Below are 26,337 nucleotides of genomic sequence, written 5' to 3' on the forward strand. Positions count from 1 at the left end.
GGAATAGATTTCAGCGTTCACTTTGTGCCTGCTCTTTTCTGTGACACTTGGTTCAGTGAGGGCTGGGATCTATGGGAGACCAGTAACTGCCTCTGGGCTGCCTAAAATGGCCTGTATGGAAGTCACCTGGGCGTACTGGCAAGCCATTGCGAATTACCTGACAGTGTTGGTGGGTGGGCTGAAGGAGATCGATGGTTGCTTTCCTTAGTATTAACTTAGCCTTGCCTTTTGGGTTTTACCTGTAGCAGATTGTGTTATTGCCTACTGATTTCCAAGCTTATTGCACGGATTGAAAATGTTCTTGTGCTTTTTTAAAAGATTTATTTATTTTTAGAGGGAGGACAGAGGGGCAGAGGGAGAAGGAGCAAATCCTCAAGCAGACTCCCTGCTGAATGGTAGCCTGACTCGGGGCTCAGTCCCAGGACCGTGAGGTCATGACCTGAGCTGAAACCAAGGGTTGGATGTTTAAACAGCTGAGCCACCCGGGATTGAATATATATTTAAAACACTTAGAGGTTTGCTATAGATAACTTGTTTACTTTCACTAGGATTTATGTTAAGATGAGGATAGGCAAAAAAACAATATTCTTGACAGTATTAAAACTGATACAGATAGTTTTCACATTATTGCTGATTTATCAGTTGTAGCAAACAAAAAGAAAACAATCCAGATTCATTTTTCTGTTGTCTTTAAGTGGCTTGGCTAGAGCAAGTGCCTGCTCCATATACTTATATTCTGTATATTGGAAATGTAAATGGAAGAAGGAATTCTTGAATATAGGAAGAAGAAAAGCATATAAAAAGGAAGGAAGGATGGGGGAACTTCTCGCTACCATGTTAGAAATGTTGGGATAGTCAGGGTGATTATGTCCTCCTTACTGAGGAAGAGTCAGTAATGGTAGACCTAGGAAAGGTTAAAGTTTGAAAATGTGACTGGGATTTTGACAAGTGTTTTAGAAGTTACAGTGCACGTGAGGGGAGGGGGCATTTGCATTTATTTTGATCGTGTTGCCCTTGCTCTGTGGAAGGAATCTTTTGGAATTCTCTTCAGAAACATATAAATGAAGTATAGGAAGGAGGGGAACTAAGGATATCTTTTTTCTTTTCATTTTTAAGATTTTATTAGGGGCGCCTGGGTGGCTCAGGGGGTTAAACCTCTGTCTTCAGCTAGGGTTATGGTCTCAGGGTCCTGGGATTGAGCCCCCCCGCATTGGGCTCTCCGTTCAGCAGGGAGCCTGCTTCCACCTCTCTGTCTGCCTGCCTCTCTGTCTACTTGTTCTGTCTCTTTCTCTGTCAAATAAATAAATAAAATATTTTAAATAAATAAAAGATTTTATTAATTTCAGAGAGAGCATGAATGGTGGGGAAGGGCAGAGGGAAAGGGAGAAGCAGACTCCCTGCTGAGCAAGGAGCCGGATGTGGGGCTCAGTCCCAGGACCCTGAGATCATGACCTGAGCCAAAGGCACACACTTAACTGACTGAGCCACCTGATGATGTCTGTTATAAAAACAAATTCGCCCAGCTGCAGTACCCCTGAGGCTACTGATGGTAGCCGGCATTGAAGACTGCCATACCTTAGCCCAGGGGCTGTTCTGTTGCATCCCCCCATCCCCCATGGGCAGCTTCACCAAGGCCACTTTTTGATGCCATTTCCAAGACTTTCAGCTACTTCACCCCCGACCTCTGGAAGGAGACTGTGTTCCCAAGTCTCCCTATCAGGAATGCACTAACCATCTTGTAAAAACCCACGCCAGAGTCTCTATACAGAGGATCCAGGCTCCTGCTATGGCCACCACATAGTTTTATACAAGAAAACTAAAGTGAATTAAAACTTGTTAAAAAAAAAAAAAACTCATTAGAAATTGTCAGTGAAAATACCCTCACCCCAAATCTATCTAAAAATATTTTAACCAGTGATGGCATTATTGAAATAAGTGAAAAGTCTACCTAAATTAGGTCTTCTTTTGGCCTTTGAGCTGGGACTTCAGGCAGCAAAGGTGCTAGGTAAGGGAGGTAAGGGTGTTAGGAGTTTTGGGGACATATGGAAAAGATATCAGGTATCCCTCAGTGTTTTCAACCCAAACGTAACCTGGCGTGTTAAATCTAGCTCTCTACTGGTAACAGTCACTTTTATTTCCTTTAATTTTTATTTTTTATGACTCATTCCTGCCCCTCTCTTGACCCCCATTCCCAAAAGACCTTTCCCCAATATCTAATTTTAAATTCCAGGTTTGGTTGTTCATAGCACATCCTAGGGTAGGGTTACTGTGTTTACCCTTGCCTCTACCATGCCCACACTGATTGTCCTTTGTGTATGTATTCAAGAAATTTCAGCAAAATTTGACACTGGCTAAAGTAAATACGCTAGAAGGTAAATTTGCAACAGGAGCAACATGTTATCTTCAAAAAAAAAAAAAAAAAGGCTTGTGGGCACCTGGGTGGCTCAGTGGGTTAAGCCTCTGCCTTTGGCTCAGGTCATGATCTCAGGATCCTGGGATCAAGGGCCACATCGGGCTCTCTGCTCAGCAGGGAGCCTGCGTCCCCGCCTCTCTCTGCCTGCTGGTGATCTCTGCCTGTCAAATAGATAAATAAAATCTTTAAAAAATTAGCTTGTGAAATATTCATATACTATAAAACTCACCCATTTAAATGTATATAATTAATTGGCTTTTTAGTATATTCCCAGTTGTACAAATATCACCATTCTTTAATTCCAGAATATTTTCATTGCTCCTGAAAGAAACCCAGACCATTAACTGTCACTTCCTATTCCTATTCCTTTCCCCAGCTCCTGGCAACTACTAATCTACTTTCTATCTCTATGGATTTGTCTTTCTGGACATTTCTTTTTTGTTGTTTTGTTTTTATTTTTATTTTATTTATTTATTTATTTTTAAAGATTTTATTTATTTATTTGACAGAGAGAAATCACAAGTAGGCAGAGAGAGAGAGAGGAGGAAGCAGGCTCCCTGCAGAGCAGAGAGCCCGATGCGGGGCTTGATCCCCGGACCCTGAGATCATGGCCCGAGCCGAAGGCAGCGGCTTAACCCACTGAGCCACCCAGGCGCCCCTGTTGTTTTGTTTTTTTAAAGATTTATTCATTTATTTATTTGACAGAGAGAGAAATCGATCGATCACTAGTAGGGAGAGAGGCAGGTAGAGGGAGAGGGGGAAGCAGGCTCTCCGCCAAGCAGAGAGCCTGGTGTGGGCCTTGATCCCAGGACCCTGAGACCATGACCCAAGCTGAGGGCAGAGGCTTATTAACTCACTGAGCCACCCAGGCGCCCTATTCTTGAGATTTCGTGTAAATAAGATTCTATCATCTGTGGTACCTGATCTGTTGCATTTGGCTTCTTTCACTTAGCGTAATGTTTTCTAGATCCTCCCATGTTGCAGTTACATGTCGGTATTTCATTCCTTTTTATGGCGAAATAATATTCCACTGTGTAAATATACAATGTCAGTCAGTTGACATTTGGGTTAATGCTGCTATGAACATCTGTGTACCAAGTTTTTGTGTGGACATAAGTTTTAAATTCTTTCAGATACGTACCTAGGGAGTAGAATTGCTGGTCATAAGATAACTCTATGTTTAATATTTTGAGGAACTTCTGAGCCGTTTCCCAGAGGGGTTGTACCATTTTACATTCCTGCCAACAGTGTACAGGGGTTCTAGTTTCTCTACATTCTCACTCTCACTTTTATTGTCCACCTTTAAAATTTTTAAATTTTTGTTAAGGTTTCATTTTTTAAAAATTTTATTTATTTATTTGACAGAGATCATAGGTAGTCAGAGAAGCAGGCAGAGAGAGAGGAGGAAGCAGGCTCCATGCTGAGCAGAGAGCCCGATCATTTATTTATGTGAGAGAGAAAGAGGGAGCAAGATAGAGCGTGAGCAGGGGGAGGGGCAGAGGGAGAGGGAGAAGCAAACTCCCTGCTGAGCAGGGAGCCCGAGGGTGGGCTCCATCCCAGGACTCTGGGATCATGACTGACTGAGCAAGCCAGACACTGCCCCTATGGTCCACCTTTTGATATTGGCCATCCTAGTGCTTGTGAAGTGATGTCTCATTGTAGTTTTAATTTCCATTTCCCCTAATGACTGATAGTGAATATCTTTTCATGTGTTCATTGGCCATTTGTATATTTTCTTTTCTTTTCAAGTTTTGTCTGAGAAATCTTTATACCCAACCTGGGGCTCAAACTTAAATGATCAAGAGTCCCATCCCCCCACCTTTTCTTTAAGATTTTATTTATTTATTTATTTGTCAGAGAGAGCACAGGTGGGAGGAGCGGCAGGCAGGGGGAGAAGCAGATACAGGACTCCATCCCAGGACCCTGGGATCATGACCCAGGCCGTAGGCAGACACTTAACCAATATGCCACCAAGGCATCCTGAGCCATATCCTCTTCTGACTGAGCCAGCCCAGCACCCCTGTATATTTTCTTTAGGGAGATGTTCTAAAGCCAAATATTGATAGTCTGCTATTTGGAATGTTATTATTTAGGTTAACGTTCTTCTTTTATCTTATGTAAAGGAGTTTTTGCTTCATTAATTCAAATTAATTCATTAATTCAAATGTTCTTAAAGATGGTTTTAGAGAGCTATTGTAGAGAGGCACCTGAGTGGCTCAGTTGGTTAAGCGTCTGCCTTTGGCTCAGGGTCCTAGGGTTGAACCCTGCATCTGGCTCCCTGCTCAGTGGGGAGCCTACTTCTCCCTCTGCCTCTACTCCCCACCCTCCGACTTGTGCTATCTCTCTAGCTCTCTTTCTCTCTCAAATAAAGAAACCTTAAAAAAAAAAAGAAAGAAAGAAAACTAATGTAGATACTGCTCTTTCCCCTATGAAAATACTGTATTTTTTTATCCTGAAATGTCTATAAAGAAGTTGGTCCCCAATCTTTAGTGGACCCTATTTGGTTATATTTCTATTGTAAATTTATATCTCCAGGGTCAAAGAGTTATCAGAGGTAAAATTCACAAGTAGGGAACCAGTGACTCATCAAAATTTTGTTGTGTTCTGTACATTCTGAGGACATAAGCTGACCTTTAGTTGAGAGAAAGATCTATAAGACAAGGAGAATTGATGTTTGGCATAATAACTGAAGTTGAAAGTACATGACATTGAAGTGTGCACATGTTTATGGGCTCTTTTAGATAGGCATGAAAAGTACATGATTTGATCCTTATGTCCCTCTCTCCGCAGCGTGGTACCATGCGACGACGCTATGAAGATGATGGCATCTCAGATGACGAAATTGAAGGGAAAAGAACTTTTGACTTGGAAGAGAAACTCCACACCAATAAATATAATGCAAATTTTGTTACTTTTATGGAGGGAAAAGGTCAGTATCATTTTGGTTCAGGCGACCTATAGTCCCTTGATGTGTAGGAGGTTGTAGATTCTGGGATCTGTGGGCTTGGAATCTATGCAGCTAAATATTGCCCATTGATGTTGTGATGCTGTTTATTTTCTCTTATTCTACAATGCCGTTCAACACACAAACACACACTGCCCCATCCCCTAATCCTCCCACCCTGTGAGTCATTCCCTGCTGTATGAGAAGAAACACACCTTTCTTAGGGCCAGAAGCATTGTTGGAGTTGTTCCCTGAAGTCCTTTCCCTTCTTCCATCCCTTGCTTCGGGTTTAATTAAAAATAGTACAGTAAAAATTCACTTATGCATGCATCCCCTCTCCCCAAACAAAACAGAGGTGGGATTCCGTGTGTACCATGAGGCTTTTTTGCTCCTTGGCAAAGTGACAGGATGTTATGGTATGTATTGTAGTGGACAGAATTAAATTTTTTGGCTTTGAAGAGACAGAGTGATGATAATTTCTGCTTAGGATTTAGAAGGTAACTCAATTATAGTACTACCCCCTGCTGGTTAAATTCTGTTTACTATGTAAATACAGACTTAGCAAACCCCTTGAACCCTGCCTGTCAGGATACTTTTCCTGTATCCTGAGAGATGCTTTTTATAACAAGCATGTATCTAACAGATCAAAACTATATACACAGAAACAGCAAACACTATCTCTGCCTTATTACTTAGGATCTTTTTTTTATGGTCCTTTCATCTTTTTCCAGCTATACCTCTTGCTTTTCTAATAATTGTTTACTTATCGTGACAGATTTTAATGTAGAGTATATCCAGCGGGGTGGCTTAAGAGACCCTCTGATTTTCAAGAATTCTGATGGACTTGGAATAAAGTAAGTATTGTTGGCCTAATTTGTTAGGTTGCAAAGAGATCATGTTATACCAGGGCTACAGACAATGCCATATTGATAACCCAAAGCAGTAGATAATTAAAAATAATCCCCCATTTAGATTTTAAAAGTGTGTATTTTTCTTCTTTTGTTACAAAAACAGTTCATGGTGGTTCTAGTTAAGTGAGAAAATACAGGTGAGCTAAAAATAAATAGTTTTAAATCTCTTAAAATCTGTTACCTTGAGATACTTTTTCTTATATTTAAAATATATTGTTTTTTATATATTTAAAGTATATTGTTTTTAAACCTAAATACAAGATTTATGTGTCTCAGCTTAGGAGTTTTTAGTACTCTAAGAAAAAACTCACACTGACTAGAGAAGGTATGCTTCCTGTTTACACTTACTGGTGTTTGTTTCATAGGATGCCAGATCCAGACTTCACTGTGAATGATGTCAAAATGTGTGTGGGTAAGCATTGAGCTTTGTGTGCTTTGTGTCTTTTAGGCAAAGATTTAAGATTTGGGACTGAGTTCTAAATTTCTGACTGAGGTTTAAGGCTTAGGAACATGGAAGTACATATTTGATTGAAGTACCCCATTTGAAATAGTTTTTTTATAGAACACTGATCTTAGCAACTTTGAGAATTTTCTCAAAGGGAGTTACAAAGTTGCTTCATTTAGTACTCATTAGGCATAGAACTCTATTTCTCTACTACCTACTGTTTTATCGTTCTCTGTCCCTCCCTCTCTCCATGAAGAGCCTGTTCCAGGATATTTTATATCTTTGAAGCAAGAATGAAACTCATTCATATCTGTGATTCTCTTCCGTTCCCTCAAAACAGTAGAGAAATTGGGCGCCTGGGTGGCTCAGTGGGTTAAGCCGCTGCCTTCGGCTCAGGTCATGATCTCAGAGTCCTGGGATCGAGTCCCACATCGGGCTCCCTGCTCAGCAGAGAGCCTGCTTCCCTCTCTCTCTCTCTCTGTCTGCCTCTCTATCTACTTGTGATTTCTCTCTGTCAAATAAATAAATAAAATCTTTAAAAAAAAAAAAAACAGTAGAGAAATTTCCTGGAAATTTTCACCAATGCTACGTTTGGTAACTTGGTCAACATTTAAAACTTTTTAAGCTGAAGCTTGGAACTCTTGATCTGGGGGTTGTAGGTTCGAGCCCCGTGTTGGGTGGAGAGATTTCTTAAAATTGATCAGTCAATCAGTGTAAGCTAAGAAATAGAAATTTATTAAAATTTCTCTTTATGAGTGACTGGTTAACTTGTCTTTTGTCTGATTTATATTTTACTCAAAATTGAGGAAAAGAAAGGAAATTGGATCAATCTAATTAAAGAAAAAAACTTCTGTGTCAGTAAAAATTCAGTTCAATTTTGTGCAGACCATTTGGTGTTCAGGGCAGCCCTGAGACCCACCAGGAAGGATCCTTAGGAATTCAGGCATGGTCACTCTCCTGTACACATTAAAGCAGTAAAATGGTTTGAAACCTTTTGGAAATGTTTCAGACAGGTCATGGAACAGAAGGTTTTTCTAATGCTTTCTTCCCCACAGTACTTTTGTTAAGTTTTGTCCTCTATGTTGAAGTTCCAAGTGCACACTCTTGCTTTGGAAATTAAAATTGCAGTACTGTCTCTTAGCCACTTGAGGGCCCTTTTTAGATGGTTGGATAACTTCTGTTTTTCTAAGAGGCGAAAGTCACATAACCCAGGTAGAGGAAGGTTCTCTAATTCCCTCTATTTTTTACTCCCTTACTATTTCTTTGTTAGATTCCAGCTATCTGCCTGTCACTGTGTATTTCCTAGTTCCTAGCACAATCACTGGAGTATAGTAGGTACTCAGTAAATCTGTTGAGTAATTAAAATGCTTTCCCACTCTTCATAAAGCAGGGGCTCTCTCAGGGGACTTCCTGAAAATCATCTTGAGTATGTAAGATCTGTCAGTAGACTTCTTTTCCTAACAGACCTCCAGGACAGTAATAACTTAATGGACCACAGTACTTTTTCTTTGTTGGTCAGGCATTCTTACGGTTTGTGATCCACAGTGCATTGCATCAGAATCCTCTGTGGTACTTGTAAAAAAATAAAGACTTCTGGATCCCATCATAGACTTATGGTATCCAAATTTTCCAAGCTATACAAATATAAGGACTTACTCAGTCCTTATTCAATTGAATACTCCTTATTCAATCACTGGTCTCTTTTTGGATTTTTTTCCCACTTCCTTCCCACTTTCCTATTTCTTCAGTAATATGTTCACTGCTAATAATGATCTTTGGAACCCCATCATAACCTTATATTTTTACAGACAGACATTTGGGTGGTCATAAATATCTTTGCCATGATTTAAAATACACCAGTGGGGCACCTGGGTAGGTGGCTTAGTTGGTTAAGTGTCTGACTCTTGGATTCAGCTCAGGTCATGATCTCATGGATTGTGAGATCGAACCCCGTGTCAGGCTCCGTGCTCAGTGGGGTATCTGCTTGAAGAAGGATTCTCTCCCTTTGCCCTCCTCTTCCCCTCCCCACCCCGCTCACCTGCAGTCGTACTGTCTCTCTCTCTCTCAAATAAATAAGTCTTTAAAATAGAGCAGTGAGGGTGCCTGGGTAGCTCAGTAGGTTAAAGCCTCTGCCTTCAGCCCAGGTCATGGTCTCAGGGTCTTGGGATCGAGCCCCTCATCAGGCTCTCTGCTCGGTAGGGAGCCTGCTTCCTCCCTCTCTCTGCCTTCTTGTGATCTCTATCCGTCAAATAAATAAAATATTTTAAAAAATAAAATAGAGCAGTGATTATATCTAACCTAATAGACGGAGCATAAATTTCAGCTGATGCCTAACTTTATATTCATCCAAGTTGTTTGAAGTCCAGATTTTTTTTTTTCTCGGATAACTAATGATTGTCAAAAGGTAGTGAACAAAATACTGGTGATTGTAATAATCCATTTTCACTACATGTACTTTGGCTAGCCAGTCTTCTTCTTTTTTTTTTTTTTAAAGATTTTATTTATTTATTTGACAGACAGAAATCACAAGTAGACGGAGAGGCAGGCAGAGAGAGAGAAAGGGAAGCAGGCTCCCTGCTGAGCAGAGAGCCCGATGCGGGCCTCGATCCCAGGACCCTGAGATCATGACCTGAGCCGAAGGCAGCGGCTTAACCCACTGAGCCACCCAGGCGCCCCAGTCTTCTTTTCTACCTAAAGTAAAATGCTTCATTTCCAGTGTTAGTTCATGTCCCATAAAGAAGAAAACCAGACTATTGTGTAAACTTCAGGTCATGGGATATATTGGTTGAGAGTATAGACTCAACACTGCCTGGTTTCATACTTCAACTCTACTAATTACTAGCTGTGTAACCTTGGACAGTTTACTTAAATATAAGTTCAGAATAGTGTCTAACACACAGTACATGCTCAATAAATGTTAGCTATTACTATGATTCATTATTTTATCTAAGTATTCTGGTACATAGAGAGTCTTGGGTGCTTTGGTACCATTGGCAGAATGGAATTGCTTTTGCTTTGATCTGCCTTATTGAAGGAAAACATTCACTTTTTAAAAATTGTGGTAAAATACAAACAACATAAAACTTACTGTTATAGTTTTAAAGTCTGCAGTTCAGGGGCGCCTGGGTGGCTCAGTCGTTAAGTGTCTGCCTTCAGCTCAGGTCATGATCCCAGGGTCTTGGGATCGAGCCCCACATCCGGCTCCTTGCTCAGTGGGAAGCCTGCTTCTCCCTCTCGCACTCCCCTTGCTTGTATTCCCTCTCTCACTTTGTTTCTCTCTGTCAAATAAACAAATAAAATCTTTTAAAAAAATAATAAAGTATACAGTTCAGTGACATTAATTATATTCACAACTTGCAGCCATCACTGGTATCTAGTTCCAGAGCTTTTTCATCACCTGAAATGCAAACTCCATATGTAGGAAGTAGTCACTCCCTATTCCCTCCTACACAGTCCTGGCAACCACTTTGTACTTTGTATATGGATTTGCCTGTTGTGGATATTTCATATAAATAGAAGAGTAAAATATGTAGCTTTTTGTGTCTGTCATATATGTATTATATTATGTTCCAGCATGTAATAACACTTCATTCCTTTTTAGTGTTGGATAATAGTCACCCATGGATAAATCACATTTTGTTAATGCATTCATTTATTAATGGACTTTTGAGTTGTTTCCATCCTTTAACTATTGTGACTAGAGCTGCTGTGAACATTCATGTACAAGTTCTTGTTTGACCATCTGATTTTGATCCTGTAGATCAAAATCTACTAGGAGTGGAAATCGTGGGGTCATATGGTCATTCTCTTTTTAACTTCTTGAGGAACCACCACTCTGTTGTCTGTCACAGCTGCACCACTTTACATTGTTAGCAGCAAAGTCTCGACGGTTCCAGTTTTGCCAGCTTATGGCTGTCATTGTGAGTGTGAAATGGTATTTCAAGGCAGTTTTGATTTAGGCATTCACATTTTCTTCCAAAATATGAAGGGTACGTGTGATTCATTGCCTTATATTATCAGTTGTATTTTATTGTATTCCGCCATGTCTACTTTATTGTGGCCATATTCTTGTGGTAGTCTTGTCCTCCTCTTATCTCTGATGTGTGACGAGACTCCATACTTCTGGGAGGCAGGGGACCAGGTCTTGTACTACTTGTTAAACCCATGAAGTCCAGGTATATAGTAGGTGTTTGTTAGTTTCTTACAAATCGAGCAGTATTCTTAATATTACACAGCAGCCTTTTATTCTCTCTCTCTCTTTCCCTTTCTTGATCACTGTAATCTTAACTTTTTAAAGCTGTCCTGCCTTTCCATATCTTCTCTTAAGCTGCTGCCTCTGCTCACAATTCTCTGTTGACTCTTTCTTGTTTAGATTCTGTTTATTCTAAGGCCCAGCCTAAATGTCTCTTCTTTTCCTAAAAGGCTTCTCTAGTCAGTACAGTGTTATTTAAGAAAAAAAATCCTTTTATTTTTACTACTTTTTAATTGACACCTACTTGTATTAAACAATTTATTTCATTGACTAAATCCACACAGCAGCTTACAAGGTGGTATTATTCCCAAGTTACAGAAGATATTGAGGTGCACAGAAATTAAGTAACTTTCCCAACTATTATTAGAGATGAGATTTAAATTTAGGTATTGTTGGCTTTGAAGTTGGTGTTTTTTCCCCCATACTGTTTTGTGCATTCTGCCTTTTGTTGTAGTTGTTACAGTTAGTTGAGAATCTGATACCAGTCTTTATGTCCATCATGGTGTCTTTTTTATCATTCAGTGAATATTTGTTAAATGAATGAAAAGGGGGGTTTATATTAGAAATGCTTAACAGGTCTGGGAAATAACTCTTTTAAACAAAATAATATATCACTATTTTGTATCCTTTATTCAAATTGTAAGATGGATCTAGGTCCTCAGACTCTTTAAAACAATGTAGCTCGGTGGATAAGAACATTGACTGTAGAGTTGGTCCAGGATTTTTGTCCTGGAGGTTACCTACTACCTATATTCTCGCCTATGAAATCAAAATTTAGTACTTAACATTTAGAATTGATGGAATTGAGTGAGATACTGAATATAAGATTTGTTTCTTGACCATATAGAAACATGCCATAGGGAGTTGCTTTTAATATTACCTGTTGTCTTTTCGACTCTCCGTGGTTTTATTTTCTATTGATTATCCTTTTGAGTGACAATTCTTTATTCCTGAGTATCCTAAATAAAGGATAGCTTGTTTCCTTCCACTTTTGTTTTATATTCTTAATATATTAAGGATAATAGTGGCTCAGTGGAGATGATTGATACATCTTTCATGGCAGGGAGTCGTCGCATGGTGGATGTCATGGATGTGAACACACAGAAAGGCATTGAAATGACCATGGCTCAGTGGACACGCTACTATGAGACTCCAGAGGAGGAGCGAGAAAAACTCTATAATGTCATCAGTCTAGAGTTCAGCCACACCAGGCTGGAGAACATGGTGCAGAGGCCCTCCACGGTTAGTCTAATAATTTTTTCCACGTTTTCATTGTCACCAAGAGGGTTGTTTATACAATGGGAGAATGGGAGAATCTGTAACTTTTTATACATACCAAGATGAAATTGATAAACAAGACAATTTGATAATAACCTTCATTTTTAGGAAGTTCATTATTTTTAAAAATCACTTAATTTTATATGGGGAGGGGCCATTTAGTTCTGATCAGCAGTAACCTAATTTAAGAATAACATTGGTCTTTGCATGGAGTGGAGAACTGTCTTAAAATTCACTCTTTTTTTTTTTTTTTTTTTTTTAAGATTTTATTTATTTATTTGACAGAGATCACAAGTAGGCAGAGAGGCAGACAGAAAGAGAGAGAGGGGAAGCAGTCTCCCTGCTGAGCAGAGAGCCTGATGCGGGGCTCTATCCCAGAACCCTGGGATCAGGACCTGAGCCGAAGGCAGAGGCTTTAACCCACTGAGCCACCCAGACACCCTTAAAATCACTCTAAAAAGCTTGAGGGAAAACTATTTTAGAGACAAGTGATCATTTTTATGAGATGGTTTCTGGAGCAGATTCCACTGGATGGCTAGTAAACTGACAAACCATCCTAAGGGAAAGTTGTTTGTTTTTGATCCTTCACTCTCCTGAGGGTAGATGCTGATTTAGCTCATCTCTTTGCAAAGTAGTAGCTGTCTACAGAATGTTGAAACACTTACTTCACTTTTGAAATATGCCTAGTCATTTTTGGACCATTTTTATTCATTTAATTCCTGTGTCACAACTCACTTGAGTTATATATTAGGTATGGAATAGCAGAACTAGCAACATTCTAATCATTTCTTTTGTTTTGTTTTTTTTTTTAAGATTTTATTTATTTGACAGAGCGAGAGAGTGAGAGAGAGAGAGAGAACAAGCAGGGGGAGTGGCAGGGAGAGGGAGAAGCAGGTTCCTGCACAGCAGGAAGCCTGACGTGGGGCTCAGTCCCAGTACCTTGGGATCATGACCTGAGTTGAAGGCAGACGCTTAATGACTGAGCCACCCAGGCGCCCCTAATCATTTGTTTTGAAGTCAAGATCTTGGGTGCCTAAGTGGCTCAGTCAGTTGGGCATGTGCCTTCAGGTCAGGTTATGGTCTCAGGGTCTTAGGATCAAGCCCTACACTGGACTCCCTGCTCAGTGGGGAATCTGCTTCTCCCTCTTCCTCTGCCCTCCCCACTGCTTGTCCCCCCTCCCCCAACTAAATAAACAAATCTTTTAAAAATAACAATAAAAAAGTCAAGATCTTAGTGGTTTTGTGTTTTTTTAAAGATTTTATTTCTTTATTTGACAGAGATCACAAGTAGGCAGGCAGGCAGAGAGAGAGGGAGAAGCAGGCTCCCTGCTGAGCAGAGAGCCCAACTCGGGGCTCCATCCCAGGACCCTAGGATTATGACTTGAGCCGAAGCTTAACCCACTTAGCCACCCAGGTGCCCCAAGATGTCGGTGTTTTATTCTATTCATTTAAATTATCCCTATCACACCTTTTGACTTTTAAAGTTAAAATATGATAATTGCTTTTAATAGTTATTTTATATATACACCTATATTCAGCTTACTAGTAATGTTATTATCATAAGACATGGATAATGTAGAGACCAACAGGAAAATGTTCTCAGTATTTCACTATTATCTGAAGAGACAGTATATAATTTTTTGTCATTGCTTCTTGTTACTGGAGATCCTACAACTAAATAGAGATTTTCTTGGGGTGCCTGGGGGCTCAGTCACTTAAATGTCCTACTCTTTTTTTCTTTTTCTTTTTTTTCTCAAGGTTTTATGTATTTGTGTGTGAGAGGAAGAGTGAGAGTGAGAAGCAGACTCCCCATCCTGCAGAGTCCCCATGAGGGGCTCAGTCCCAGGAACCTGAGATCATGACCTGAGCTGAAGGCAGATACTTAACCGATTAAGCCACCCAGGCACCCCTTGTGTCCTGCTCTTCCTCTCTTGACCCCAGGGTTGTGAGTTCAAGCCCGAGGTTGGGCTCCACATTAGGGTCCATCCCAGCCCCATATTTTAAAAAATAAAAAATAAGGGGTGCTATAGGTGGCTCCATTGATGAACCATCTGAGTCTTGATTTTTTTTTTTTTAAGATTTTATTTATTCGACAGAGATCACAAGTAGCCAGAGAGGCAGGCAGAGAGAGAGAGAGGAGGAAGCAGGCTCCCCGCTGAGCAGAGAGCCTGATGCAGGGCTCGATCCCAGAACCCTGGGATCATGACGAGCTGAAGGCAGAGGCTTTAACCCACTGAGCCACCGAGGTGCCTCTGAGTCTTGATTTTATTTGGGTCATGATCTCAGGGTTGTGAGATCAGGTCCTGCATCAGGCTCCTTGTCGAGCTTGGAGCCTGCTTAAGATTCTCTCCCCAGGCACCTCGGTGGCTCATTCGGTGAAGCAACTGCCTTCGGCTCCGGTCATGATCCCTGGATCCTGGGATGGAGCCCCTCGTTGGGCTTCCTGCTCAATGGAGAGCCTTCTTCTCCCTCTGCCTCTGCCTCTCTTCCTGCTCATGTTCCCTCTTTTCCCTCTCTCTCCAATAAATAAATAAAATCTTAAGGGAAAAAAAAAAAAAGGTTTTCTCTCTCTCCCCCTCTGCCTTTCCCCACTGGTTCTCTCAAAAAAAAAAAAGAAAGAAAATAGAATAAATGAAAAATAAATACAGAATTTCTCATTAGGAAAACTTTATCTCCCTAGGATGATAAAAATTCTTTTTACATTAATTATCACCTGGTCATGTGGAAATACAAGAAGACAGGTGGTTAGAATCTAGCTTTGTTAGGGGCACATAGGTGGCACAGTTGGTTAAGCATCTGGCTCTTGGTTTTGGCTCAGGTAGGGATGTCAGGGTCTTGAGATCAAGCCCCTTCTTAGGCTCTGAGTGTGGAGTCTGCTTAAAGGATTCTCTCCCTCTTCCCCCCAATGCACTGTCCGTCTCTCAAATAAATAAATCTTCAAAGAAAAAAGAAAGGATTTAATCTTATTATTAGTCAGACGTGGTCCACATAACAAAGAATAAAGGGCGCCTGGCTGGCTCAGTAGGTAGAACATGCAGCTTTTGGGGCACCTGGATGGCTCAGTGGGTTAAAGCCTCTGCCTTCAGCTCAGGTCATGATCCCGGGGTCCTGGGATCAAGCCCCGCATCAGGGTCTCTGTCTGCCTCCCTCTCTGCCTACTTGAGATCTCTGTCTGTCAAATAAATAAATAAAATCTGTTTAAAAAAAAAAGGACCTGCAGCTCTTGATCTCGGGGTCATATGTTCAAGCCCCATGTTGAGCATAGAGCTTGCTTTAAAAAAATTATTTTTTAAGGCACAATTCATTAGTTTAAAATAGAGAGGAATGTAAGAATCACTGTAACATTGTTTATAAATTGTTTATAATATTTACAAATGAACATTGTTAATATTTTTTAAATTTCAATTTAAAAGTGATTGTAGCGGGTGCCTGGGTGGCTCAGTGGGTTAAAGCCTCTGCCTTCAGCTCAAGTCATGATCCCAGGGTCCTAGGATCGAGCCCCACATCAGGCTCTCTGCTCAGGAGGGAGCCTGCTTCCTCCTCTCTCTCTCAGCCTGCCTCTCTGCCTATTTGTAATCTCTGTCTGTCAAATAAATAAATAAATAAATAAATAAGTCTTAAGAAAAAAAAGTGATTGTAGCTATGAAAGTAAAACCTATGGGGCGCCTGGGTGGCTCATTTGGTTAAGGTTTTGGCTTGATGGTACTCTCAGGTTGTAGTATGAGGCCCCACGTTGGGGCTCTGTGCTTGGCAGGGAATCTGCCTGTCCCTCTCCCTCTGCTTCTCCCTCTACTTGCATGGGTGGGCACTCCCTCTCTCTCTCGGATTTATAAATAAAATCTTTCTAAAAAAAAGAAAAGTAGAATTGATGCATACTTTTCCATTCTTAAAATTTAGAAATGTGTCATTACATAGGAAGCCCTTTTTGTAACATTCTTGATTTGTTCATTTTGTCCTTTTAATGATAAAAATGCTGCATCATTTAACAGAAAAATAACGAACCATTAAATGAAGGAGTAGAACTATGGAAGGACTCAAAAATAGAAAATTCTTTAGAGGGCAGAGAACAATGCTTCGGTATTTTTTAGAGACCCAAATCATGTTCAGGAAGATTGAGTGAGCTATTACCAAGGTCACCTCCTGAAAGCAGAAAAGCTTTTGATGACCTTACTATGTAGGCAGTAATATGCTTATTCTGCTGGGGTATTTATTTATTTACTAGAGTATTTTTCCCCCCACAGTGTGTCTCCATTTATCTAGGTCTTTTCTAATATATCTCAATAATGCTTTTTCAGAAATCAACTTTATTGAGGTACAGTTGACACACAATAAAGTATACTCATTTTAAGTGTACATTTCAGTGAGTTTGAGTAAATCTCATTCATGTAATAATCTTTCACATAAAGTACATAATCTATTGTTCTCTATGTCATTCACACCTTCAGAGTTAGCTTATTATTAGTTCAAGTACCTGCCACATGCTGAGCGCTATGCTAGGTGTTAGAGGACCTGTGGAAAATAAGGTCATTCTCATTCTCAAAGAGCTTAAAGTCTCACCAGGAAGAAAAACCAGAGGATGGACATTTCTGCAAACCACGATAATGATGAGTGCCTCAGAAGTGAATAAATACAGTGTTGTGGGGACAATAGGAAGCACCCCCCCACAAACAAACTGGAGGAGAATTAGGGAGGGGAAGCTCTTTGGAAGAAGTGATAGCTAAGCTTGATAGGAAGGAAATAAGGAGACAGAACAAAAACCAAAATTCCAAACAGAAGGAGTCCTCTGTGTAAAAGTAGGCATAGGGAGAGAAAGGTGGGCAGCCTTTTGGTGCCTTTTCTGGGATGTTAGCATAAAGTGGGATTCTCTCGTGAGAAGAGAGAGATTGTTTTCTGCTGTCGTTCCAGCAGTACCTGAGAGGTAGATTAAAAGCAACATATAAAATATGCAAATTGGTAGTAGGGAAATTAGTTCATGGAAGGCCATGAGTTTTGTGCGTGTGTGTGTGCACGCAGCAGATGAATAGATGAATTCCTAGGTATTGGACTTCTTATCAGTTTGGCCCTAATATTGATGCAGAACAGGTAGAACTGGTGATTACCCTTATGGGAGACTTGCTCTCACATGGAACTGGCCATTTAGCAAAAGGCCTATCCAGAGCCTAAAAGATTAATTTAAGGAGAAAAGTATGAGTACCTTAACACAATATTCTCGGTAGTCAGATGATACCTAATAATACCAGTTAAAGAGAGGCCTGGAAGTGTAACTTATTGCTGCAGGTGGGCATCCAATTTCTGGCCAAAGAAATTCAGGTTTCTCTGAATGAACAATTGATTAAAAAAAAAATACCCATGTGTTCTTAACCCTTCCTTTCCCCATCCAGACATAAGAATTTGTGATGTCTTGAGCAAGTAAGATCTTCATTCTTCTTTAAAGACTTTCCAAAGGAGGCACCTGGGTGGCTCAGTGGGTTAAAGCCTTTGCCTTCAGCTCGGGTCATGATCCCAGGGTCCTGGAATCGAGTCCCTCATCGGGCTCTCTGCTCATCAGGGACCCTGCTTCCCTCTCTCTCTCTGTCTACTTGTGATCTCTCTGTCAAATAAATAAATGAAATCTTTAAAAAAAAAAAAAAAAAAAAAGACTTTCCAAAGGAGAATACCAGGAGTTGGGAGATGCTGACCACTACATGAAGAGAACAGAAAGTAGATACTGTTTGAGGGAAAGAAAGGAAGCTAGAGTTCATTCAGTGTTCTAGGCCCAGTGGGTGTTAGGTTAAAACTCTTGGCTCCCTGAACAGAAATCCTTTAAGGTAAAGTAGCAAGTTAACTTTTAATTTGTTGCTCTTCAATTTGCATGTCATTGGTGATCCCTTCTAGCCACTCCCACAGTTTACATCTGAGTGTTCCCCTAGACACCTCCCTCACGTCACTATGCACAGATTTTATGCATTTGTCCAGGTTTGTGTTATAAGGGAAGTAAATGATCACATGAAAGATTTTGTTGGAAAGCTTAGCAGATACATGTGTTTTATAGCATTAAGCTAGATATTTACTGTGTCAATATTGTACTGAATTCATGGTTTGGCTCACAATAAATTAGCTACCTGAGACTGTTTCTTGGAGGTCAGTGGTGGGGAGGTACACACGTTTGGAGGTACATGACATGCTACAATTCATTATAAAGTGCAAATAAGTTCATACTATTTTCACTTCTTCTTTCAACACATATTTAAAATAGATTCCAGGGCTCCTGGATGTCATAGTTGGCTAAAGTCTCACTCAGGTCATGATTCTGGGGTCTTGGGATTGGGATCCTGGGATCCAGCCCCACACTGGGCTCCCTGCTCAGCAGGGAGTCTGCTTTTACCTCTCTCTCTGCCCCTCTCCCCACCTTGTGTGTTCTCTCTCATGCTTTTTCTCTTTCAGATAAATCTTATTAATGGATGAATGAATGCATGCATGCATGAATGAGTGAATTAGATTTCTAAATTCTTACAACATTATTTTTGAAAATTTTAACATGTATTTACATGTAATCCTCATAATATCACTTTGAGTTAATTATCCTCATTTTACAAATGAGTTCCAGGGACTTGCATGTGATCCTGAGAAAACATAACAGCCCTGGAAGTTCTGATTCCTAACCTAATAGATTCTATAGCAGACTATAGGATTTCTTTCCTTTTCCAAAAAAATTATTTATTTCTATTTTTGACAGTTGAGCTGCTCTAACAGTGTTACATCTTCTGATAAATTTATCAGTACATTCCAGACAGTGCCTTTTATTGAATCAGAAAAAGACAGCTGATTCTGCCATTACTGACGCAGAAGAGATACTGTGACTTCATTTTGCTTAGATCTATCTTTATGATCATGTTGATGGAACCATTAATCTTTGTTCTCACTGAATAATGATTTCTAGAGTGTTTGCTGCTGACCCCATGATTCACCAACAGATTGCTTGTTCATAATTAAATTATAGTCTTTCAGGGGTCCCTAGGTGGCTCAGCTGGTAAAGTGTCAGACTTGATCTGAGCTCAGGTCTTAGTCTGAGGGTCATGAGTTCAGGCCCTGCGTTGGGCTCCACGTTGGGTGTGGAGCCTACTTAAAGGAAAAAAAAGTCAGTAAAATAAATGAAGTGTAGTCTTTCAGACAGAATTGAGAAATTCTGTTTTCCTGACTTTAAAATTCTCTTTAATCCCAGTCCTCCCATTGAATCCTAAATGTTTCCTCCTCCTTTTTAAAGGTGGATTTCATTGACTGGGTAGACAACATGTGGCCAAGGCATCTGAAGGAGAGTCAGACTGAATCAACAAATGCCATCTTGGAGATGCAGTACCCCAAAGTACAGAAGTAAGTGGCTTTTCCTGAATTTCCTCAGGTGCGTTGGGAAGTCAAAGTGATAGCAAGGACTGGTTCCTCCCTTCACAGCCTTGCTCTATGTCCTAAATGATCAAAGAGATGAATTCTTGGGCGCCTGGGTGGCTCAGTTGGTTAAGAGACTGCTTGCAGCTCAAGTCATGATCCTGGAGTCCCAGGATCGAGTCCTGCTTCAGACTCTGCCCAGTGGGAAGTGTGCTGCTCCCTCTGACCCTCTCCCATCTCATGCTCGCTCGCTCTCTCTCTCTCTTACTTTGTCTCCCAAATAAATAAATAAATAAATAAAATCCTCCCCCCAAAAGATGAATTTTTTAAGCAGTAGGCTTTACAGTTCGAAGGAGAGAGTGTATGTAAAAGTGTCATAACCATGACTACATAGGTTAAAGAAAATGTATGGTCTGATATTACAATGATTTGAAACTGCATTCCTCTCACTGGGAATTGATTAGGCACAAAAGTGGGATAGTGTGTGAAAGGGGAGAGTGTGGCATTGGGGTAGAGCAGGCTCTCTTTTTAATCAGTGCACTAATGCTGCTGCTTTTTTTGGGTCAGGTACTGTCTAATGAGTGTTCGAGGCTGCTATACTGACTTCCATGTGGACTTTGGTGGTACCTCTGTTTGGTATCACATCCATCAAGGGGGAAAGGTACGGTCATAGTCATGATGGGGGTTGGACTCTGAAGCTGACTTTATGATTCTGCTTCAGTTCATGCATGCTTAATATACCCTGAAAATGAATCTGTTAGAGAATTGTCCCCTGTTTCATAGATTAAGTTGACCTTCTTGGCTAGACTTCAGTAGGAATTAGTATTCATCTGGTCTGCTGTCATTACACCAATATTGGCACAGTACTTAGTAAAACTCAACAGTCCTGTTTTTAGATTCCCAGGGCGAATTCTCCACATGAAGGCAAGGGAGTGGTTTTAGGAAGACAGGATAATTTTTCTACCTCGAAGTGTAATAACGAAGTAGAAGGCAACAGAAATTTTGTATAGATTCACAACGATATCAGAAATTAGAATTCAGACCACCTTTTCCTATATGAAGGCATTGATCTGAAATTTGGTCAAAGGAAGCCTTTAAGTCCTCTCTAAGGGTATGAATAGATTTTGAAATACTATTCTCATTCAGAAAGAACTATATTCCATCTTACCAGATTGTTTCTAAATGCTGTGTGAGAACAGAAATCTGGAATTAATGTCAGGTTTATAGAATTGTACTCCTATGGTTACCCTTTTTTCCCCTTGCTGGAAGTGGATGCTTTGTCAGAGAAAAAAGTAGAACTAGAATGAAAACCGATGCTTTTAAAATAGGAAGTCTTAATTTAGAACAACTGTACCTCCAAATCCAAAGACATTTTGTTTACTTTGGATTCATTTAACTGGTATCTTAAGTTTTGTCATTTTGATCGTGGTTACTACCCTAGAACAAAGCAACCTAGGCCTGTCTCTTCAAGACATTGTACCTAACTGTCCTTCTTAGGACTGTAGAGGCCAGATAGCTAGGGGCAAGTAAGGGACTATTTAGGTAACAAACTGAATACACCGCTTCTCTCTCAGCCCTGGATCTGTTCTGGACTCTACAGTCAAACCCCCAAGAAGCTCTAATACCATTTCAACAAGTCAAAAAAAGATCTACTTCTTTAGGGCCTCTAGAATTTCCCAAATGGTCAGGTTCTGTAAGCTAAGGGAATTGCTTGTTGCTCTTCTACCTCTTGACCTTACCTTGTACCCATTTATTAGTTGAGGGAGACGACTGGTCATGTCAATAGCTGTTAACAGACTGAAGTTTTTTAACTCACAGGTCTTCTGGCTCATCCCCCCTACAGCCCACAACCTGGAGCTGTACGAGAATTGGCTGCTGTCAGGGAAACAGGGAGACATCTTTCTGGGTGACCGGGTGTCAGATTGCCAGCGCATTGAGCTCAAGCAGGGCTATACCTTCGTCATTCCCTCAGGTAAGCAGGATGGGGAAAAAGGGGTTGTTTAGCCACTTTCTTTTCTTTGAGAAAAAGAATTGATGGATTACCACCAAGAATGGTGATAATTGGGTGGGCAGAAAACAATAGTGTCCTTTTCAGTCATTATGGAGTATCAGATGCAAACAATTTGGATTTTTTAAAAAAGCACTGATTTTCCACTAAAATCAGAATTGCCAGTGGTGGGGCGCTTGGGTGGCTAAGTCGGTGAATGTCTGCCTTCAGCTCAGGTCAGGATCCCAGGGTCCTGGGATTGAGACCCACGTTGGTCTCGCTGCCCAGAGGGGAGCCTGCTTCTCCCTCCCCATTCATGCTCTCGCTCTTGCTCTGTGCATTCTCTCTCAAGTCAGCAAAATCTTAAAAAAAAAAAAAAAAAAAATCACCAGTGGTGGCTTTTCAGATTTACATGTTTGGGCCCCACATTAGCTCTAGGTAATCAGAGTCTGTTAAGGATAAGACCTGGTCAGCATGCGGTATCTAACGTCCAGATAAGAGCTCCCTGTTCTAAGGGATGGCTGCAAGGGGTGTAGAAATTAGTGATATTTTTATTGGGTCACTAGTCCTAAAATAAATAGAACACAGATTTTGGAATCACAGACGTGTATTTAATTCTGTGTATTTACCTGCTAATACCACATTGGTCAAATATTTAAATCTGTCACATTCTGTTGTGAGGGATAAACGGAAATACATGTGTAATCTCTGGTACTACACCTTCACAGTAGGTGCTCCCGTAAGTAGAAACAGCATTTGTTAAACTTGCTGTATGCTAAACACTTTACGTGCATTTTCTGATTTAATGCTTACTAACAACCATATAAAGTTTAATTTTTATAGAGGATATTGAGGCTGCAAGAGATTAAATAATTTGACCAACCACTAAGTGGCAGAATCAGAGTAAAATGTGTGATCTAGGAGTCTTTTACCAGGTCTCTGAGAATGCCGTGTTATAACATGTGCTAAAGCCATTGCCCCTCCACTCCTTTCTTCTAGGCTGGATTCATGCTGTGTATACTCCTACAGACACATTAGTCTTTGGAGGCAATTTTTTGCATAGCTTCAATATCCCCATGCAGTTAAAAATATACAACATTGAAGATCGAACACGGGTGAGTAATTCTGCATAGAACTGGATGTGGAAGAGATGACCGCCATTTAAGAGATGTTATAAGAGATTCATGGGTAGTTACCTCAAAACTTCAATTTTTCCTGAGTTTAAAAAAAAAAAAAAATACATTGTTTACATTTCAGGGACACTGAGAGGAAAGCTTTAACAAGATTTACATGCTTAATTTGGAGGACTCTAATTCTTTGAGGTTCTTGGTATCTTGGATTTTTATAGGGCTAGAAATGGACATTTGGTAATTGATGTTTTTAAATTTTATCGTCTTAGAATAATTCGATGTAATAAGATATATCAAGTCAGGAGTCACAGTGTGAGTTCATGTATCTTTACTCCAATTAGAATGCCCCACCCAAACCGTTGTATTTGAATAATTCAGGGTACATACTGCTTTTCCCATCTGGGGTTCCTTGAGAGAATGAAGTCCTTCAGAAAATGATTGGTTCATCTTATTTTCTAGGTTTTCCCTGGGAGGGTACGTAGCTGATACCATTCTAGATATAAAGGAAAAAAGTTAGGTACTTACAACGTAGTGGATGCCCTTGCGAGAGTTGGCAAAACTTTTTCTGTAAAGAATCAGATAGTGAATGTTTTAGGCTCTGTGGGCCATATAGGATCTGCTGCAAGTACTTAACTGCCTTGTAGAATGAAATACTTAAACGAATGAGAATGGCTCAAATAAAATAATTTTATTTAAGGACACTGAAATTTGAATTTCATATAGTTTTCCCATAAAACAAAGTGCTCTAATTTTAGTTGTTGGGGTTTTTTTTTCAGTCCTTTAAAAATGTAAAAAACCCTCTTAGCTCGCAGGGCTTGCAAAAATAGGCAGCAGACCAAATCCACTCGCTGCTGTTTGCTGGCCAACCCATGTCTTCGGAATATAGGGCTTAATTCTTTAGTAGAACCCAAGTCAGTAAGGGCTGAATTACATATGATTAATGTATAGATGGTATTGACCTTAAAGACCAATTAGAGCATAGAGTCTTTAGAGGGTGTGATGTTCCCATCTTGCTCTCAAGTAGTTCAGCAGAATAACAGGGTAGATGAATAGAGATTAGCAAATGTGGGGAAATGTTGATGGGGGTGAATCTCGAATAATGCTGTAGGCAGTGTTCTGCACTGCTCTTAAAACTTTTTTGTGGATTTGAGGGGCACCTGGGTGGCTCAGTGGGTTAAGCCTCCGCCTTCAACTCAGGTCATGATCTCAAGATCCTGGGATGGAGCCCCACATGGGGCTCTCTGCTTGGTGGGGAGCTTGCTTCCCCTTCTTTCTCTGCCTGCCTCTCTGCCTACTTGTGATCTCTCTCTCTTTGTCAAATGACGCCTGGGTGGCTCAGTTGGTTGGACGACTGCCTTCGGCTCAGGTCATGATCCCGGAGTCCCGGGATTGACTCCCAGCTCCATGGGGAGTCTGCTTCTCCCTCTGACCTTCTCCTCGCTCATGTTCTCTCTCACTGTCTCTCTCTCTCAAATAAATAAATAAAATCTTTAAAAAAATAAAAATAAAAATAAAATCTTTAAAAAAAAAACTTTTTGGTGGATTTGAAAGTTTTCAAAGTTAAATTTAAAGATTTACGGGGCGCATGGATGGCTCAGTGGGTTAAGCCCCTGCCTTTGGCTCAGGTCGTGATCTCAGGGTCCTGAGATCGAGTCCCGCGTCGGGCTCTCTGCTAGGCGGGGAGCCTGCTTCCCTTCCTCTCTTTCTCTGCCTGCCTCTCTGTCTACTTGTGATCTCTCTCTGTCAAATAAATAAATAAAAATCTTAAAAAAATAAAAAATAAAAAAATAAAGATTTGCAGTTAGGGGGTGCCTGAGCGTCTGCCTTCAACTCTGGTCATGATTTCGGGGTCCTGTGATCGAGCCCCGTGTCATGCTCCCTGCTCATCAGGGGAGTCTTCTTCTCCCTTTGTTGCTTCGCTGTGATCATGTGCTCACACGTGTTCCCTCTTTCTTTCTCTCTCTCTTTGCTCTCTCTGAAATAAGTAAATAAAATCATTTTAAAAAATCACAGTTGGCACCTGTGTGGCTTAGTTGGTTAAGCAGCTGCCTCCGGCTGACGTCAAAATCCCAGAGTGCTGGGATCAAGCCCTGTGTGGGGCTCCCTGCTCACTGGAGAGCCTGTGTCTCCTCCCTCTGCCCCTCTCCCACACTCATGCTCACTTACTGTCTCTCTCTCTCTCTCTCAAATAAAGAAAATCTAAAAAGTAATTTAAAAACAATAAAATACCACAATTAGTGAAGAATTTACAATTTTTAGAAGGAATGGTCATTGACCTATTTATTGTGAACATGCTCAAATATTTTGGTTCCTATTTTGAAACCTGTGTTTTGGGGCATCTGAGTGGCTCAGTCATTAAGTGTCTGTCTTCAGTGCATGTCATGATCCCCGGGTCCTGGGATCGAGCCCTGCGTGTCAGGGTCCCTGCTCATCAGGAAACCTGCTTCTCCCTCCGCCTGCTGCTCCCCCTGCTTGTCTCTCTTTCTTTCAAATAAATAAAAAAAATCTTTAAAAGAAGAGACCTGTATTTTGGTTAACAGCTACCTATTACCTTACTTACACACAAGAGTAGTAGTGTTGGAGTTATTCCCTGTTAGAATTAAAAAGAGGCAGTTCTGGCGCCTAGGTGGCTCAGTTGAGCATCTGCCTTCGTCTCGGGTCATGATCCTGGGGTCTTGGGATCAATCCCCACCTTGGGCTCCCTGCTCAGCTAAGAGCCAGCATCTTCCTCTCCCGCTTCTGCTCCCCCTGCTTGTGTTCTCTCTGTCAAATAAATAAATAAAATGAAAAAAAAAATGATGATGATGATGCAGTGCCCTTATTTATTAGGGTGCCTGGGTGGCTCAGTTGATTAAGCGGCTCAGGTTGTCATCCCAGGGTCCTGGGATTGAGCTCCGTGTCACAGAGGGAGAGAATCTTAAGCAGGATCCCTGTTGAGTGTGGAGCCCCACACCGGGCTTGACCTCATGATCCTGAGATCATGACCTGAGCTGGAACCAAGAGTTGAACATGTAACCAGCTGTACCACCCAGATGCCCCTGCAGTGCTTTTAAAATAAATTTTAGGGGTGCCTGGTTGGCTCAGTGGGTTAAAACCTCTGTCTTCAGCTCAGGTCATGATCCCAGAGTCCTGGGATCAAGCCCTACATGGGGCTCTCTGCTCAGTGGGGAGCCTTCTCTCTCTCTCTCTGCCTGCCTCTCTGCCTACTTGTGATCTCTGTCTGTCAAATAAAATAAAAATCTTGAAAAAAATAAATTTTTATAAGGGTGCCTGGGTGGCTCAGTTGAGTGTGTGCCTTCAGCTCAGGTCATGATCTTGGGGTCCTGGGATCGACCCCCCCCCCCACGGAGTCTCCTGCTCCCTCTCTCATACACCCTTGCTCTCTCTCTCAAATTAATAAGTTCTTTTTTTTAACAAGAAGTTTATATGTGTTTGTTTTTTAAGAGTGATGAAACTACAAGAAAATAGTTAAGTTTGAAATTTCAATAATAAAAAAATAGTTGATTTTTCAAAAAAGGAAATTTATGTAATTTCATAATAAAGTACTCTTATTTAACTCAGAATCATTCTGAGGTAATACCACCTATCTACTCTAAGATTCAATCTGAAAATTAG

The 26,337-nt window shown here is 40.7% G+C and overlaps 1 protein-coding gene across 5 annotated transcripts in view; it reads left to right on the top strand.

The window, feature by feature from the left end:
• KDM2A (lysine demethylase 2A) overlaps positions 1 to 26,337 on the top strand; it is a 113,721-nt gene that overhangs the window by 57,440 nt on the left and 29,944 nt on the right. For all 5 annotated transcript variants that reach the window (XM_032357604.1, XM_032357602.1, XM_032357601.1 and 2 more), the window contains 8 exons: positions 5,204 to 5,342; positions 6,133 to 6,211; positions 6,634 to 6,680; positions 12,029 to 12,207; positions 19,487 to 19,593; positions 20,173 to 20,266; positions 21,424 to 21,577; positions 22,592 to 22,707. In XM_032357604.1, the coding sequence (XP_032213495.1) occupies positions 5,204 to 5,342; positions 6,133 to 6,211; positions 6,634 to 6,680; positions 12,029 to 12,207; positions 19,487 to 19,593; positions 20,173 to 20,266; positions 21,424 to 21,577; positions 22,592 to 22,707 (915 nt within the window). The remainder of the gene's footprint in view (positions 1 to 5,203; positions 5,343 to 6,132; positions 6,212 to 6,633; positions 6,681 to 12,028; positions 12,208 to 19,486; positions 19,594 to 20,172; positions 20,267 to 21,423; positions 21,578 to 22,591; positions 22,708 to 26,337) is intronic.

The sequence above is a fragment of the Mustela erminea genome, chromosome 9, assembly GCF_009829155.1.
Source record: "Mustela erminea isolate mMusErm1 chromosome 9, mMusErm1.Pri, whole genome shotgun sequence".
Taxonomy (NCBI): domain Eukaryota; kingdom Metazoa; phylum Chordata; class Mammalia; order Carnivora; family Mustelidae; genus Mustela; species Mustela erminea.